General features: G+C 37.5%; 1 protein-coding gene across 3 annotated transcripts in view; it reads right to left on the bottom strand.

Moving 5' to 3' along the window:
* UBA2 (ubiquitin like modifier activating enzyme 2) overlaps nt 1-18,707 on the bottom strand; it is a 30,875-nt gene extending 12,168 nt beyond the window's left edge. For all 3 annotated transcript variants that reach the window (XR_006056157.2, XM_060398487.1, XM_015100552.4), the window contains exons 1-12: nt 18,525-18,707; nt 16,567-16,650; nt 15,489-15,559; nt 14,203-14,267; nt 12,578-12,678; nt 10,968-11,089; nt 7,456-7,523; nt 6,855-6,976; nt 4,288-4,387; nt 3,207-3,373; nt 1,198-1,291; nt 992-1,104 (exon numbers count right to left, since the gene is read on the bottom strand). Coding sequence is in view for 2 of the 3 variants with exons in the window: in XM_060398487.1 (XP_060254470.1) it covers nt 992-1,104; nt 1,198-1,291; nt 3,207-3,373; nt 4,288-4,387; nt 6,855-6,976; nt 7,456-7,523; nt 10,968-11,089; nt 12,578-12,678; nt 14,203-14,267; nt 15,489-15,559; nt 16,567-16,650; nt 18,525-18,662 (1,245 nt within the window). In the remaining variant the exon portion in view is untranslated. The remainder of the gene's footprint in view (nt 1-991; nt 1,105-1,197; nt 1,292-3,206; nt 3,374-4,287; nt 4,388-6,854; nt 6,977-7,455; nt 7,524-10,967; nt 11,090-12,577; nt 12,679-14,202; nt 14,268-15,488; nt 15,560-16,566; nt 16,651-18,524) is intronic.
* Nucleotides 18,708-19,060: the final 353 nt, after the last annotated feature.

Raw genomic sequence — 19,060 nt, 5'->3', positions numbered from 1 at the left:
AAGTTTTTTTAAATCCTCAGTGGTATGAAAGCAAAGTATCTTCAGACATGCAAATTCAATTCAGAAAGAAAGCAGGAATCCAAAGGGAATATTCAAGTGGCTTTATTCTTAAGAGATACACCCAGTCCAACCACTACTAGTGCAGGAAACTCATGACAGGAGATGTTCACATCAAGTAAGGGGATGATAAAAAAAGAGGAGAAAAATTTCTTCCCTGCAGAAATAGCAAGAAAAATTATCTCAACCTTGGTGCTTCATGAGGGAAGAATATCTTCCTTTATAATTCATTACAGTAAGATAGGGTTCATGCAGATTTGCTGTCTGAATATATATGTGGGCTAAGCTAAAACAGAATGTAAAAGTGATCTCAGGTTGGTAGAACCCCAGGCACCCAGATATAAACAAACACAAATCCTGTTTGAAGAAATACATCTTCAGTGGGTCCTTAAAGAATTATCACAGATACAGTGTTAACAAATATAATTGTTTAAAAATATATATATACACATATATATCACATAAACAAACAAAACACTATGAGAGAGATCTAACAGAAATGACATAAGCTCATCCATAAAGATTTCAGGCATTAACACAACCAAATATAACATAAAGTCACAATAACATAAAGTTTAAAATAAAAAGGGAGACTGACAAAAATACCTGAAGAACAGGGGACTATAAAGTGACCAAACAGAATTTTAAAACCAAAGTACTCTTAGAATTGGAAAACAATGAAGAAAAGTTAATACAAAGGACCCACAGAATGAGTTCTTCTAAGAATTCAGTAAAACTAGAAATGTTAGAAGCAAACTAGCTTCTGCTTCCATTTTAGACAAAAATAAGAGAAGCAAATGTGTTTTCCTTTTTGTAACTTCCAGGAAGCTTATTTAAACATGCAACTCACAAGGTAACTTGAACAATTACTTTTCCATTGCTTTAAACCAAATGTTATTGTTTTAATTTTAAAATTGCAAATAGAAACACTCACTGTTCTACACTGGTCTATTTTTCCTGATAAAATCTTCAATCCTTCCAATACTATCAACCCAGCAATCACGGCATTAGTAGTAGCGATAGCAGGAATAATGTTCCCTGCCATTGCTGGAAGAAAAAAAAAAGATTAGCTGTTAAAAAAAAAAAACAAAAGAATAAACTTAGAATTTAGATGATACAACTGAAGTACAAACAACTTACATTTGATATCGAATCTGCTTTTCATATTCATACTGAAAATATGCATCCTGAGATTTGCAGCAGAGGTGACAAAATCCATTGCAGATGGGTCATCCTGTCAATAATTTAAACAATTTAACAAGTCTCCCCACAAATTTACTAATTTGGCTAGTAATGCTTTCAGAACAGCACTTTCACAAGTTTCTAACATGTCAACTAGAACAAGAAATGCCCTCCAGGGAAAGGCTGGTCTGGAAGAGAAGTGAGCAAGTGCTTGCTTGGGATCATCAGCTCTAGGGATACAGGAATGGGGCCTGCCAAGAGCCAACAGGTTTTAGGAATTCACTCTTGCGTCCACAAATGCACTGGAGACGAAGCGCACAAGATCAGAACACCAATTCTATTTACTGATGGTGGCAAACCTTCCCTGGGTCCATATAGTCAATAATAAGCTTGTCTGACGAGTACAGAACTCAGGGATGAAGACACAGACTGGTTTAAAGCTACTTCATTAAAGCCTCAGAAATACTAAACTACCTCTTTTTGCTTTGTTTCTCCAAACTCCCTTCACAAGCACTGCACTCCTATATTGGCTGATTCTTTTCAGATGTGGCAGGACAAAGAAAGTTTTCCATTATTCCTAAGCATATATCCTACTCTAATTCGATTTCAGCAAAGTTTCGTGCTTTGAACTGAGAAAAGCCATTCTAGCCCATAATGCAGAAACACCAAAGTATGAAAGAAAAAGCACTGATAGGATGTAGGTTCTTCACATACTTATCTGGCTGGCTGAGTAACCACAGGCAAATAAATCCCCCTGACCCCAAATTCTTTAATGTGTTAAACGGGGAAAATTATATAAACATCTTATAAGGCTGTGGTGAGGATAAGTATGATTACTTAAGAGTACCCAAAACAGGGTCCAACAGGTACTTCCCCAGGCAACTGGCCTATCACATCCATTAGTTACAGATTTTACTCTAAGAGAGTAACAATTTGCAGTCCCAAGTTTTGTCACTGAGTCCCTGTATACAGATGAACACCTCCTAAACCAGTTATAAAAATACAATGAAAAAAGGTTTTAATACTGATCCCTTACAGCACACAAAACCTAAAGACTAATGTTTGCAACTCTCCAAAATCTAAATTTACCAGCTTTATTTCAGATGTCTGATTCAACCCCCATTTCAAAATTTGCACATATAAAGCTATCATGTGCTCAGTTGTGTCCAACTCTTTGCAACACCATGGACTGTAGCCCGCCAGACTCCTCTGTCCAAGGGATTCTCCAGGAAAGAATACTGGAATGGGTTGCCATTTCCTTCTCTAAAAGTTATCTCAGTTCTCTAAAACTGATCAAACTTTTCTCCTTACTTTGAAATTAATGGCAAATCTTTACCAACATCTGAACAAACTTTAGCAGATTAATCACTTATACTCATAGAAAGTATTGAGTATAATTTAAAAAAAGTAAAATTAATTCACTAAATACCAAAATGTAACATTTAACTGCAAGATACTATTAAATATTGTTTTAACTTGTAAGAATAATTACATATCCTTATTGTACAGATAAGTCTCTCAGAACTCAAAGCATTATTAACTATTTCAATAGAAAGGCAATTTTATTACTTTCAAGGCCAAATAAGGCCCATAAGCTGTTGTCTCCAAAAGGATATTATGACTTCTATTAATAAATCTCTATTACGTAAGAAGCTCTCTTAAGGCTATTTTCTTAAGTCAGAGAAATATTTTACTCCAGTAAAGTCACATTATTTCTCTAGTGAACAGTTACAAACCATGAACATATTAGAATCTAAAATGAGGTTTTATGATATTGCTTAAATTCACATATAGAAAATTCATAGTTCAATGTAGTAATTAGAGGTGAAAACATCAAAACAAAATCAATGTCCTCAAAATCTGGTAGAATAAAAACAATATCCCAACATTACTAGATTCTGATATAGCTCAAGAACTGAAACACACATCTGATATACAAGTAACTGCCACACATTTTTCACACAAACCTTGTCCCATATGAGTTCAGCTCCATCCCCCTTTTCTGCTAAATGAACTCTCAAAGTCTCAATGCTCTTTGAAAAAAGACACGCATAGCTCTTGACATCTAGAACCTGCTGGTCTTTCAGACCTAACTGGGGTTCATTTTGTTGATCTGATGCACTGGTTTCTTCTCCTGGAAAAAAAGTATTAGAAAATTTACTCCTAACATCTTTCCTCTACTCAGTTTAACATTCAATGCCTGACAATAAAAAAATTATATAATATGAAACAAATTCCATTAAAGTAATTATCACTATGACACAATTATGCATACATATGCAAGAAATTGGTCAATATTATGAAGAATTAAGCAAGAAAATGGTCAATATTGACGTGGGAAAGGTGTGAGACTGTCTCAGAATTTCAGATTACTGGAGGATTCAAGAATACAATGTAGGCAAGGTAATAAGCATTATGCCCAGAACATAGTATCAATAAGTGGAAGCTATCACAGCAATACTAGAATTGAGCTGTAAAAGGAAGCATTTGTTACTGTAGATAACTACAGGAAACTGCTTCAAACTAACACCCTAAATCTCCCGGGAACCTTTTAAATTTCAATATGCTAAACACTGCTATGCAAAACAAGTTGAGACACAATGTGTTGAAAGAAAGCAGTCACTACTACATTAGTTTTTCCTCACTTAAAGCTACAAATATGTCCCAAAGTTTAAGGAACAACACTTCACATCAGGGAGAATATGAAACAATTAAATGTTAACTGATAAGGAACTAGCTTAAAAAATACTGACTGAAAACAGCAAGTCAGAGTATGTAAGTAGTATGATTCCATTTACATAAAGTGACCACACAACTGCCTGTGTCTATATGCAGTTATCACCAAGACATTCTTAAAACATTCGTAGTAATTATTTCTCCAGGTGATGAGGTATCCAGTGATTTTCCTTCTTCAAACTTTTCTGAACTTTTGAATTTCTTACCATGGGTGTATACCACTGTATACCAAGAAATAACAAGGCTATTTAAAGACTTCAGGTGAGAGAATTTCCAACTTAGGAATCCCAAAGAGAAAAATGTACCCTTCACCTTGACTTTGCACTTCAGCCCAATCCAATGGAACTGGAGGTTTCCTTTTCCGCCACAGTTTGTCCATCGTCAACAGATACCTGATATCATCTTTAAAAAGCTAAGACAGAAAGGAAGAAAGATAAATTCCATGAACCCTACTGTCCCTATCCTGATAAAAATATAACAAAATTACCCTGCTGACTTCACATTATAAAATCTGATTTAAAGATTTGAAGACATGTTATATAACAGTAGATTACAATTCTCAAGGGGGCAGGGCAGGGGGGAAGGTGTGCACCTAAAATCTTTGGGTAAAAAGAAATTTTACACACAACGCTTACACTTGAAACAGTTAACATCAGAGATGCTGAGAAAAGCAGAGTAAGGGAGCTCTGAACTGTGCTGATTGGACCCCATCCTCTCAAACCACTTCCCCATACTGGCTCCCCAGATCAGCTGCAATCACAACCACGCCATTCAAGGGGCTGAGTAAACACATACCAGCTCCACAGAAGTGAGCCTAGAGGAGTCAGTTAGCAACACCTTCAAGTTTGTGGGCACTTGCCAATAAAGCACACACATTTTAAAAGTGCTCAAACAGAAATTAAGAACCGCCCGCAACCCCTTTGAAATGGCCTCCCCTGCCACCCCCCACAAAGAACCTCAAACACACAAAACAATTCCTATTTCAAAATTAAAACCAAACATTACCACATATAGATTGAGACGATCACACAAATCACACTTTCTATGTGGTAGAATTTCAGATGATTTTAATAGTTTGACATTTTCCTTAGTTGTATTTCCTATTGTTGATTTATTCCACACATTTTTTTGAATATATCGGATATGAATTTAGATATGGCTAAAAGTTAGAACTATTTGTCAAAATATATTCAACTGAGTATCTATCAAACATCCTTAATCTTTGGAAAATCAGCCAAATATACAAATAATAGTACAATTTAGTGTGAAAATCACACAGCTCTGAGTACTGTTAAGTTATTCTGTTCTACTTGAGGAACAGGGTCAGAGTTGGTAACATCTGACATGGGTACAAAGGGAAGGAAATGAGGGGTCCTGTATGATTTGTGTAACAAATTTAGCTAGAGACATTTTATAGAGGAACCTTAGTGCTTGGCTGTAAAGTCTGCCAGGCAATGGGGAATTAGCATGGATTTCCAAACACCAGCTCCACAGCCTTCTCTGTTCAACTATTAAATACTAAGATCTTCACACTCTGTCTCTTTCTATAAACCTAACTCAACCAAATCTCTAAACTGGTTAATTACCCACAGGACCATGCGTCATCTCGCTCATGCCCCACAGAGGAATCTCTGTCTGTCGCCTTCCACACTCCCCCGATCCCTATGCACCCACCTGTCTCCCTACCTACCTCAGAGACTGGCACCACTATGCACCTGCTGCCCAGCAGGAAACCGGGAAGTATTCTTGGTTTCTCATGTTATACAAAGTTCAGTCTGTATAAAATGGATAATCCACGCTCCAATGGGACTGCAGATGGGTTCTACTTCCAATTACTCTTTCCACTCTCCCTTTTAATGGGAATTATTTCAGTTCTTCAACCTGAGACTGACTTTCTACACGCTGCACTCTCATCCCCACCCTTATTTTTTGAAATCTGGAGTTGAAATGCCATTTCCTCTGGACAGCCTCTTCTGAACCCTCATTCCAGTCAATAATAATGTTTAATAACACGGAGGGTTAAGTCTACTTATTATTACAGGGTTCCAATACATTTGAACTTAATCTCATTACACCCTGAACTCGAAACTGCTTGTTCAACGTTTGACTTCCCTTCTAGACTCTGAGTTCTCTCCCCTACAAAGAGCTGGGACCCTATTTTCTGTCTCTGTCACTGTTAAAGCTTCTGTACTTTTGAAGTGTGTGGCACACAGCAGATGCTTAAAGTTACCTGTTGAACAACAGACTGGAGACATACTTCAGATTATTCTGGCATTCAACTGCTCAAATTGGAATGGAAATAGGCATATGGACACTAGTTTAGAAAATACTGTCACTATCCATATCAGAGTTAAGCACACTGGATTTTAAGCATAATCAAAATCAGCAAAGGAGTGAAAGAAGAGAAACAGCAGAAACCAAAGGTGAGTTATATAAAGAAAATCAGTGAAAGTGAGGGAAGGAAAGACAACTAAGAGTGCATAAATAAACCTCTGTATCTATCTTCTATAAAGATGCTATACTGATTTAGTATTCATGTTAAAATTTCAAACCTGTTTATCCCAACTACATCACAATGAATTCACTAAGACAATGCTGTGTTCTCTGTGTGTGCTCAGTGGTGTTCGACTCTTTGCAACCCAGGGACTGTAGCCCACCAGGCTCCTCTGTCCATGGGATTTCTCAGCCAATAATACTGGAGTGGGTTACCATATCCTTCTCCAGGAGATCCTCCCAGTCCAGGGATCAAACCCATGTCTACTGCATTGGCAGGCGGATTCTTTACCACTGTGCCACCTGGAAAGCCCAATTAAATCACACACTAGCTTAAAACAGCATAATAAAAATCGATCCACAGTTATAAAAAAGGCAATCCTAACCTTGGTAAAAAGCTTAACTGGATCATATCCAGTTGATTTAGCCCATTCCTTGGTGGAAACACGTTTAATGTCACCATCTTCATTAGATGCTCTGGCTCTGGCTTCGGCTTCCATTGGTTCCCCTACAAAACAAACACTAGTTTATTTTCAACTGCAGTTCATGTAGAATGAATCTCTCACCCACCTTTGAGGTGTGGGGTGGCATGGGGTCACTCATAGAAGCCACCAGCATGTGACACATTCTGAATTCAAGGAGAAAGAATCAGAACATGCTCATCACCGCTTTTTCCTACTTCAGTTTCTGAAGGCCACATGCAGAGTAGTACAAGTACAGACCTGGCAACAACTCCTACCCAGCTCGATTTACTAGATTTGTGAGATTTCTCTGCAGCGTGTTTCTTCACAAGTAAAATGGCATGACTTGTTTTTTTAAAACATCATTTAAAGGTCAAACAAGAACATAATACATTATTAATACATTAATACATTATTATAACAGCAATTATCTCCCCCTCTCCCTGCCTTAAGCTACCAATATTAAATTAGCAAAATAAAGACAGCGGTCATCAATAAAAAAATATATCCCAACTAGTTTACTCACAGGAAGCTTCAGGGTCAGCTCTGTCAGGAGATACTTCTTGATCAGCATCTTCTTCTCCAAACAACTGGCTATAATTTAAGAATAGTAAATATTTATGTATACCAAAATATTCTGAACAAATGTTACCTTTTCCAAGCTTCCTCAAATCTTCAGTTAGGGATGAAAATTAAATAATTGATAAATTATATTCCAGAAACCTCAAAGTATTTAACCAATCTGTTTAAAACAGCTTGCATTCTCATTTGAACCACAACACAGAGAAGGCAAAATTTTAATAGACCCAGATTCATTTCTGTCTGCTAGCTTCTGCAAATTCCTGTTAAAATCACTCATCAAGAGACAGGTGAGTGGCTTTACATTCCAAAACAGACAATATCTCACTTCGAGAATGACAGCTGTGAAGTATACCTGCAACTAGCTATTAAACAAACACTGGCACACCTATTATGTGTGAGGCACTGCTGAAGGTGCAGGAAACTCAGCAGTAAGACATTTTATCATAGTAATATGTATCTTTACCTATCTTTACCACTTAAGAGTCATATGAAATAATGGGAAAGTATTAAGCTGAAACTCCCTCTTATTAATCAAGCTATCCTAAAAACTGTTTAATAACTTTTCAACCTTCATTAAGCACAGGACTTACATTAAAATCCCAAAGATCTTGATCTATTTTACAAGAAAATTGTTTCCAACACTGGTTGTACCCCCAAAATACACTCCCAAAATAGCATGCGTAAGTTCCTACCGATCTCTCCAAAACATTCTGCCAAACTAGCAAGTATAAAATATCAATAGTATGTTACTGTGGCTTTATTCTTGATTTTCCAAGTTAATCATACAGTTGAACATTATCTGTTTATTGCCTAGATTTCCCTTTAAGTAAAAAAAAGTGTCTATTAGTATTGTCAGGTTGTCCTTCTCTTATTACAGGAATATATTCCAGACCACAATTTTAGTTCCTTATGTTGCAGTTAGTTCATCCCATATAATAGCTTAATTGTGTATACATCATTGAACCTCTCTTGATGATGAAATACTAAATGAATTTGAATGTATCAATCCTTTTTTATAATTACCACTTTTATATCTTGAGAAATTGTTCTTTAACCCAAAGGATAAAGATTTTCTCCTATATGCTATATCAGAACAATTTAAAATTTTGCCTTTCACATATGAATAATTAATCCACTTGGACTTAATTTCTATACATTATTAAATTACACATATTGTTTTAAGTAGAGAACAATTTTTTCCACATTGGTTCCACTTAGGCTTTAGTCTTCCATATAAATTTTATAATCAGATGAACAAGTTCCATCAAAATCCCTGATAAAATTTTAATCACAATTGTACTGAATCATTAATACTTTATATACACAAACTAAAATAAATGTACATTTTTGCTCTGTCAGCTAAGAAGGCCTAAAACAAATGGCACCCACATCTATGCCTAAACAGTTGTATCCGGGCTTCTAATATCATTCTTCAATAAAAGGAACCAGGTTTCCTTGAAGAAATGTCTAATTCTAGGGCTGAAGCAGGAAATACACAAGATGAACCTGGAGCATCTTATAGTCCCAGAAAGTAAGGAATTACTCCAAAAGAAAACCCCCCGTCACACTTTAATGGCTACATATCAAAGAGCACAAGGCCAACTGAAGAGTTCCCAATGGCCAAAGATGGAACAAGCTGAGCAACAAAATTAAACAGTGTATTAGATTATAGTGAAAGTCGCTCAGTCACATCTGACTCTTTGCCACGCCATGGACTATACAGTCCATGGAATTCTCCAGTCCAGAATACTGGAGTGGGTACCATTTCCCTTCTCCAGTGGATCTTCCCAACCCAGGAAATTGATTTGGGGTCTCCTACACTGCAGGTGGATTCTTTACCAACTGAGCTATCAGGGAGGAAAAACCCATTAGATTATAACCCAAACTATAAAATACATTCAATATCAATGAATCTACACGGATGACAAACACTACCTTAAGTGATCAAGGCCTACATTAATAGCCATAAATTACATCGATAACATGTATCCCTCATATGATATGAGGAAAACTCTGAGGTCTTCCTTCCAATAACCTATAACCACACTGATATCAATAAGAAAAACATCAAACAAATTCCAATAGTGGGGCATCCTACAAAATACCTGACTAGTACTCTTAAAAATTAACAAGGTCATAAAAAACAAGCAAAGTCTGAAAAACTGTCACAGCCCCCTTAAGGGGGATCTAAGGACATGGGAAGTAATGATGTGGTATCCTGGAATAGAAAAGAAACACTGAGTAAAAACTAAGGAGATTTAAATAATCTTTGGACTTCAGTTAATAAACAATGTATCAATATTGATCCACTGTTACCTATATATCATACATTAGTATGATAGGATGTTGACAACAGAGGAAACCAAATGTGGGAACTTGCTACCTTCTCAATTGTTTTCTAAATCTAAAACTGTTCTAAAAACTAAAGTCTACTGAAAAGAAAAAAGTTTCCCAAATAAATAAAACCTGCAAGTGTATTTCTTGTGAAATTTTGTCATTATACCGTTATATGTGTACTTTCCTGAGTGAATATGTTATACCTTAATCAAAACATAAAACTGTTTGCTGCAGACTTCTAGAAGATATCAACTTGATAACGTTCTCTTCTTAGTTTACTAAGAAGGTGAAAAAGTATTTGCTAAATTTTACCAAACATTTTTCCTTTATCTATGAAGATTATACAGTTTCTCTTTCTTAATGAAATAAACGGCATTTATAGACCTTTCCAGCGTTAAATCATGCTTGCATTCCTGGAATAAATACAACGTGGCATCCTTTCCGTTTTACACCATTTAGATTTTTTTACTTTATTTTTGGCTGTGCTGGGTCCTCCAGGTGTGATGTGGTGGCTGCTCCTGCTGCGGAGCCCAGGCACTTGGCTGCACAGGCTCCAGCACCCGTGGAGCACAGGCTTAGCTGCTCCGTGGCACGTGGAGTATTTCTGGACCAGGGACTGAACACGCGTCCCCTGCACTGGCAGGTGGACTCTCAAACGCTGGACCACCAGAGAAGTCCCCCTGTTTCCTTTCTACAGTCAAACCTGCCAATTTATTTTCCACTCTTATCTCAATTACATCCTAATTTTTTTGACTTTGTTGTTCTTTTTCCAACATGAGTTGGATCCTTTGCCAACTAATGATCACCACTCTTCATCTGTGTAAGCCTGTTAACTTCTTTCAACTACCACAATGTATCCTACAAGTTCCACATGTATTTTCAGTATTATTACAAACTATTCTCAACTTCCATTATTTCTTATTTAACCAGTGAGTTACTTCTAAGTATGTTTTAGTTGTTTTCAAATACAAAGACTTGTGTTCATTTAGTTACATGCCTATTTCCAGTCAGAGTAAGCTCCATCATCGTTGAGTACAATTTCTCCACGGTATTTAAATAAATAACCCCACTGTCCATCACCAGTACTAAAAATATGCCCAGAAATATATATACTCTTACTTGAACAAATATTTCGCCCAGACAATGCAATGAATAGGTTCTGAAGGTGTGTTACGAATTGTACAGCCAGGAAAAGTTCTCTGGGTTGGTTTGGGATGACATTCATAACACTCAGTCACACCCTGCAAAGTAAAGATGTGAGAAAAACATTTAACCCATGACAATGGTTTCTCAGTACTGTAATCCATTCTTTCATTTACATTCCAACTATCAAGAAAATTTTAAAATATTAGTGACTCCCCAAATCCTTACTTTACAGATAAGAAACTCTAACACAAACCCTAACTGAATCTACCAGTCACAGCTAAGGCTAAGCCAGGACTCTTGATTCCTGGCCCAGTGAGGAGAAAACACAAGTTTATCTTGATCACAGTGAATAGAGGAAACTACTGGAAAGACAAATAACAGCTTTCCAACCAGTTATCTTCCAAAGTCGTGAAACTCTATTATTTAAATATTATTTATAGCTTTCCCTTATAAGCTCCTAAAGATTAAGTGAATTTAAAGAATTTAATTTCTAGAGCTAACCAGGTACATGGAAAAAAGTCTTAGGTATTGCTAAACCAAATCTTCATTTCATTGCTAACGGGTTATGTTTAAATTTACACTGGACGGAATCTCTGAATGAGGTCTACAACACCTGTGATAATTTTTCAAAACTTCAAATGAATATTCCTCATTCTGGCAGTTCTCTATCTCAGTCTTAATAGATACTAGCGTCTCAGTAGTGGATCATAGTAATGAGCAATGTCTTTCTAATAATGGTTAAAGACCCCAAACCTGCAAATACCATTTTAATAAAAATTGCAGCAGATCCAGGGTTTTCTCCATAATGCCATTTCTGGTGTCTTTCCAACATGCTTTCTTAGGGCCAGCCATATAGCAAGCAGCCTATCCCTCATAAATTAATATTTACAAGTTTTTGTAGAATGATATGAATTAAGCTCCCAAAGAGTAATACTAAACACTAAAAACAACTGAAGCAGAGCCACAATTTTCGGTATGGATAAACTGCCAAAGAACAGACAAAAGTATCAAATTTCAAGTAGAGTATATAATTTCTTTTAGTTTCAAGACCTGCAAATGATTCTTCCAATGTATCGGTTTAATTTCTTAAAAGAATTAAGAGAAAAAAAGATTTGAGCAGAAAATGAATAGCAATATTAAGATTATAGAAAACTGAGTTATGAACATACAGGTACTTGTTCTTACTCTTTAGTTTTATCTAAATACTTGAAATACTTCACAAATAGACAAAAAAATTTTTCAAAGTACTCCAGACTACAAATCTGGACTCCAGCCAAAACTAACTTTTTAGAAGCTGGTTTAGCATACATCAACATGTCATGTAGTCTCTTATGCTTGCCAACCTAAGGATTTTAATACACAAGCTACATTTGAATACATGCAAGGATTTTAATACATAAGATCTTTGCCTGTACTCTTTCGTACCTTCACAGCATCCTAAGTTTTAGGGGAGCACAAAAAAATCCTTACATTCTGGAGGCTGACAAACCCATGTAATACATAGCCAAAGTTAACTTCTTCCCTCCTTAAGGTCCCAAATAAATATTTGGGGAGCAAAAACAAACAAAAAAGATGTTCTTTACCTTTTTGATAGTGGTTACTTGCCCAAGATAACCAGCAGTTCCACTCTCAATAAGAGGGACATCAGCTGCTAGACACATTCTATTAACATGGTTGCGGGCAGCTGGAAGAAAAATACTAGTTAACAGTTCATAGGAAAAAAAAAAAAGGTTACGTAGTTACCGGTAATCAGAATGAAATTTACCCGAACCATTCTCTACTGTTTTTATTTCATGTACAATTCTCTTACAACTATGACCAGAATAATACAACTATTATAGACATTTAAGAGACATGCAACAGTAAAATTTCTAACATAAGAAATTCGTATTACAATTTACTATATGAGAAGCACCCCATATACTACTTTTTAATTCCAAAGTGCCATCTTCCTCTTCTACTGCTATGGCTGCTGCTGCTGCTGCTAAGTTGCTTCAGTTGTGTCCGACTCTGTGCGACCCCATAGACGGCAACCCACCAGGCTCCCCTTTCCCTGGGATTCTCTAGGCAAGAACACTGGAGTGGGTTGCCATTTCCTTCTCCAAGGCATGAAAGTGAAGTCGCTCAGTCGTGTCTGACTCTTAGCAACCCCATGGACTGTAGCCTACCAGGCTCCTCCGCCCATGGGATTTTCCAGGCAAGAGTACTGGAGTGGGGTGCCATTGCCTTCTCCAATTACTGTGGCTACCTTTTATTAAACTTGGCTAAAACATTGTTTCAATGTTTTGCAAGCCCTTAACTTGCTCTTATTCTACTAAAATTGTCAGACAATAAATGGAAATGAATGGAGAATATGGAATATCAACTTGGAACTATTAAGGCAGCTTAAGATTGGGGGGGGAGGAAACAAGATAAAGGGAAAAAAGATGAGTCTGGTTAAAAGAGTTATCCTGCCTCTTTCTTACGCTACTTTGTATGTCTTTTCTTTTGATATCTCTGACCTGAAATTGTTACAAACTCACTTGACAGATATACTTTTACATGTGGAAGTCCTTAGAGAAGGACTAAGTATTTTCATTCCACATTTCAGACACAGATCTGTTAACAATAACTGGCTATACAGTATTTGATATATGAAATATCACCAACTTGTACAAGTTTAAATGGTCTAAAATGTGTACATGCAACAGGATCCAGTCTGGTATCTCACAGCACCAGATATACCGAAACTAATTCAAGAGCCATGACTTCTATAACTTTGGCATCCTGTTGCCTTACTCTCAAAACAGTGGTTTTTAGCCCTAACTGCCCTTTAGATCATCTGGGAAACTACGAAAAAAAAAATATGATCATTAGGTCCCACTTACAGAGTCTGATTTAATTGGCCTTGGGTGAAATCTGGACCCTGATATTTCTTAGATCTCCACATAAACAAAGGAAGTCACTGTGTTTAAGTGCTGGGATAATGTGAAACAAATAAACATGCACACAACATACGCAGTCATCCTCTTTAATAATTTTAGCTTCCCCTATTTCACAGCAGTTCCAGTTAAAACTACAATCAAATGGCAATCTTTAAACCTGATCTTACTTCCCTTTAGCTCTTTTAAGATGTAACTTGTAAGGAAATATTTTAATTAACACTAATTGAATAAACAACCTTGTTACGGAAGAAAGGAAATATTTAAAATTATTAAAATAATCTCACCTCTGTTATCTAAAGCATTCATAACCAATATAAATTGTCGAAAAAATTCCACATTATAGTCAGGGCTACAAAGTAAAACAAAAAAAGTCACCAAAACAACTGGCCTTATACATGAGCTTTACAGAATAAAACAGGGTACTAAAAAGCATATTAAACTAATAACAGTGCAAAAATAACTGGTATTAGGGGTCTCTACCATATATATATAGGTCTGACTATTCCCAAATACCACCAACAGATTTAAAAGAAATTATTTCCCTTTAATCCCTGTGAATAACTACACATCCTTTTTGGCCAGTTACCTTGGGCACTGAGCAGAAAACCCGAACTGGCATGACTTACGAGTCCCACCAGGCCTTCCTGGGGCAGCAAGTGCCTGGGAACATACAAAGAATACATTCCCAGGATCTGCCTAGCCTGTGGCTTCACCTCACATGGTCAAGATCAGCAGGGTTCAGGCCCCTAGGGTCCCTGCTTTTAGAAGCACTGGGAAAGCAACACAGGGTAAGAAGGTTGTAGGGCTATCAGCAAGCTTGTAGAGCAAACATCCAGAGAATTAAAAGGAACCTGGAGACATAAATTCCCTGAGAAAGCCTAAGACTTTCTTTAATTCCAGGCCTCAAAAAAGAACTCACTGTTTTTAATACCATTTATACTTGTTAGCCGGACAACAACTACAGATAAAGGATTATTTTAGACACAGGGTTCCTTTGCCCCAACACCTCCAAAATTATATATTTATCCTATCTCTACTGAGATCAGAGAATACTTATGTACCATCAGAATTACTGCCCCATCACAATCCCCAATGTTATATTATAGAACTCACAGCCCTAATAAACAAATTATTTGTGGAAGGAACCTTTTACACTGAGAAAGGCTGTAGCTGAAGTCGACCAGAATGAGTAATATATTTAGAAAGGTCTGAATCATCACATATAATGATTTTTCACAGAATTATATATTTAAAACAGGAATATAAGTTCCTTTTAAGTTTTCATAACTTATTTACGATTTATTGAAAGTATTAAAGTATCTCACTTATCTAAATCATTCAAACCATATGTGTCTGTGTATGAATATATACATATGTATATACAAATACACTGCTAAAAGAATGCCACTAACTTATGTGGGCATAATCTACTGCATTTTCATTATTCCAGAAAAACTTAGAAAGCAGAATGACTATGAGTTCATATATTTAGCTAATAAAAATATACTTTGAAGGTTTAATTAAAAATTCACAGCAAATGCAATTCTGTGACATAATAATCAGAGCATACTTCATGATGCTGTCATGGTAGGCTATGATATTAGCTTTCGGGTAAAACTGCAGTACACTCTCTTTGGCAACCTGGAAAAACAAACAACACTAAATTACTAATGTACTAAATTATTATAACAATTCTAATTATATACAAAATCTATTTATGGCAGACAACTGCTACTTCACCTTATATAATATTTACATTAAAAATAAAATACAAAAATGTAACAGGAAAATTTCAACAAGATTAAGCTACATACACCTATTTATAAACTAACAGGACAGCTGCCTCCTCTCATACATACTTGTACGTGAATGGCCAGCTTCAGCAAAAGTATCAAATGCTTTAACCAAGTATCATTCATCCATTCAACGACTATTCACTAAGTATCTTCCGTATATCAGAATTTGTATATGGCACTTAGCGAATAAAATTGACATATATCAAATAACCATCTAGATACATGTATCTACAAAGTATGATAATGATACACAGAAAAAGCAGAGATTGTAATGAAAGGAAGATCTGATTTAGAGATTTAGGAAAGAACTCCTAGAGAAAATGTGAAAAATGAAAAGGGGAAAAGAGTGAAAGTTGATCCAAAAGGCTGAGAAAAAAGCAAAGGCAAAAGGTATTTAAAAACCTTGAATCAAGATGGAACATTTAAGGAACTAAAGAAAGGTCAGAATGGCAAGAACTCAGGGGACGCTGTCTTCTTCTAAAGTGAACAATGGCCTAAGTTGTAGCTTCACCTGCCCAAAATACAGGAGAAGCCAACCTCTGAAGAACGTAGAACACAAGGCTCACTCTAAGTAAACACTCCGAAATTTAAGCAAGAAGGGGACCCACTTACAGGGTCAGGAAAAGCACTTATCTTCTCTGCAGACAAAAAAAGGACAGCACAGCCTTCAGTCCTTTACTAGACAGATCTTTCTATTCTTCATAATCCCTCAGCTGAAAAAGAGACAATTTTCCCCATATTCTCCCTCCTGCTAGAAACCCCAAGTTAATCTAATGCCATAAATAGAAGATCCCCCAAGGGCAGAAATAATAATGAACAGATAAATAGAAACCATATGAGAAATACAATTACCTGGGCCTTTGATCTTCCAACATGTTTCTTTTGAAACAAAAACTGCCTGTTGAGGTTGCTGACATCAATAGTATCCAGATCAATCTACAAATACATAGATCAGATAAATCACCAATTTTCTTATGTTTGAGCAATAAATATCACTATTCTCTTCATCCATAACCCAAAACTTTTGGTATTTGCTACATATAGTGGAGAAAAGGCTCTTAATACCAAAGTGTTAAATTGATAAAATAATTCAATACATATTAAAAAAAACAAGGTTTACTTTCAAAGATAACGTCCTCTCTCCCCCTAAAAAACTGATTCTTGTCTTCATTTGCTTGTTTAATCATCCTGGCAAATATGTTAGGAAATTCCTTAGATGGCACATAATCATGTTGAAAATGCATTAAAATTTTTTTCCCTTTTTCAATTTCCATCACTTCTCTATTAATCTCATCAATTACTCTTTCAAATCCAATATAATAAACTGTGCCTTCTTTTTCTTAAATGATACTTGACAGATTTATTGAATTTTTAGCACATTCTTTAATTCAAAAGTCCTTACCCATCCACAATTTTATTTACAATTATTACCTGAGGCCTGTGGAGGGAACCTTCTACACAAGGTAAAGTGTCTCACGTTTTAAGTCTTACCTAATTGCTGTTTAAACGTTAAATACAAGGGAATAAAAAATAATTATAACTAAAACCACTTTCATTCCACTTCAATAAACTTACATGAAAGGTAATCAAACGTTCTGTATAACATCCATGGTTTTGGCTATAATTTGTGAAAATTACCAGTACATATAATCACATAACATTTTTTTTATTCGTGCTTTCTAAATTACTACAAAAACCAAACCAAATAAAAAAAGATCAACATTTATTTCTCAGGTGCCCCAACTCATTGTCTATGACAAAATGAACCTTTTAAAGGAGTATCAGTAATTATCAGCTATGCCACATTCATTTTTGGGATTTGTGATACAGAACTGAATGGGAAGACAAACCCTATAAAAACCAAAGGAAAACGCATAAATGCTTTTCCCTCCAGTCACTCATTTATTAGTTCAGTCGATCATCTCTAATTCCATGTTTCCACTACACCTTAAAACGCTATAAACTCACAACCAAATTGTAGGTTACAACTCCAAACCTCTTAAGTTTACATAACAGAAATAACCTGACTCAAAATTGCAGCAGATTCTCGCCACCGCACACCAACGCAAAAGTTAAAATCCTAACCAATACCTTTAACGAAATAATCTATGGTGATAAAAATGATTGTCACGCAGATTGTCTGTACCCAGAAGAGAGGAGCGCAAGCCCCAAAGGAGTCCTACCAGTTGCCTGGCGACCCAAAGTAAGTTACCAAACTGCATCTCACTTTTCCTCTTATTTGTTAAAAATAAAATGGGATGAAAAACAGCGCTTACAAAGCCTGATAGCAGTGACGATTAAATACGTTAAGGCGAGTAAAAACCTCAGGACACAGTCGGACTCGGGACAAGCGCTCAGTAGGTCCTGATTGTTATTACCGCGCCATACTCTGTTCTGGATATTAAGAGGGACTTTGAATTGAACACTCGCAACATCCTCAAGGGACTCGAAACAACCATCTCCTGCCTCCCGTTCAAACTGGCGTACCGCTCTGAAGCGAAAGCACGAGGGCTCCTCCACAGCCCAGAGCCGCCACAAATTGGCGGGGCGCGGGCGGGGGGGGGCGGGGAGGCCCACCGCAGGACGCCCGGAAGACCCGGGCCCTCGGCCTCAGCATGCGGAGCGGGCCCGGCGAGCGGCAAGGCCCGCCCCGTCGCTGTGAAGAGCTCCCTCTCCGTGGACAGCCACGACACTGGGGCCTCTGGGTCTGGCCCCGTGCTCTCAGCTCCAGTCCCGACCTCCGGGCCCCAAGCCCCCCGACCCCGGCTCCAGAGCCCGCCATTCAGCCCGCGCGCACGCCTGGCCCTCACCAGGTCGATGTGGGAGAAGCCGGTGAGCACGAGGTTTTTGAGGAGCTCGCAGCCGATGCCGCCCGCCCCCACCACCAGGACCCGGCCCCCGGCCACGGCCTCAGCCAGTTCCCGGGGCAGCCCCCGCGACAGTGCCATGGCGGGACGACCACGAGCCGCGGCGGAGGCGGAGGCGGGAGAAGTGAGCCGCGGCCGGAAGCAGGTGGGGGAGGGGCGGCCCAGCTTCCGTTCCTGCGCACGTCGGCCGCCTATCGGCGCCGAGTGGGCGGAGCCCGAGGGTGTGGCCAGTCCGCCGGCCCTAGACAGGGCTGGGCTGTGAGCTAAGGGCTTCACACCTCCGGTAGTAGTTTTTCAGCGACGCGCACGGCCGGGTCTTCGGCTTAAGTAGCCTAAGGATGGTGTTTGGCCTGGGATTTGGAACTCCCAACCAAAACTTCTAACAGGTTAGAAAACCGATGTCCCTCTATGTAAAGAGCTCTTACAAATTAACAAGAAAATGAATGTCACACAAAAAATACAGGCAATGGGTGTGAAGG

This window comes from Ovis aries, chromosome 14 (assembly GCF_016772045.2).
Source record: "Ovis aries strain OAR_USU_Benz2616 breed Rambouillet chromosome 14, ARS-UI_Ramb_v3.0, whole genome shotgun sequence".
In the NCBI taxonomy this organism is placed as follows: domain Eukaryota; kingdom Metazoa; phylum Chordata; class Mammalia; order Artiodactyla; family Bovidae; genus Ovis; species Ovis aries.
The sequence above is the reverse complement of the archived record's forward strand: the minus strand, read 5'-3'. Positions and strand labels throughout refer to the sequence as shown.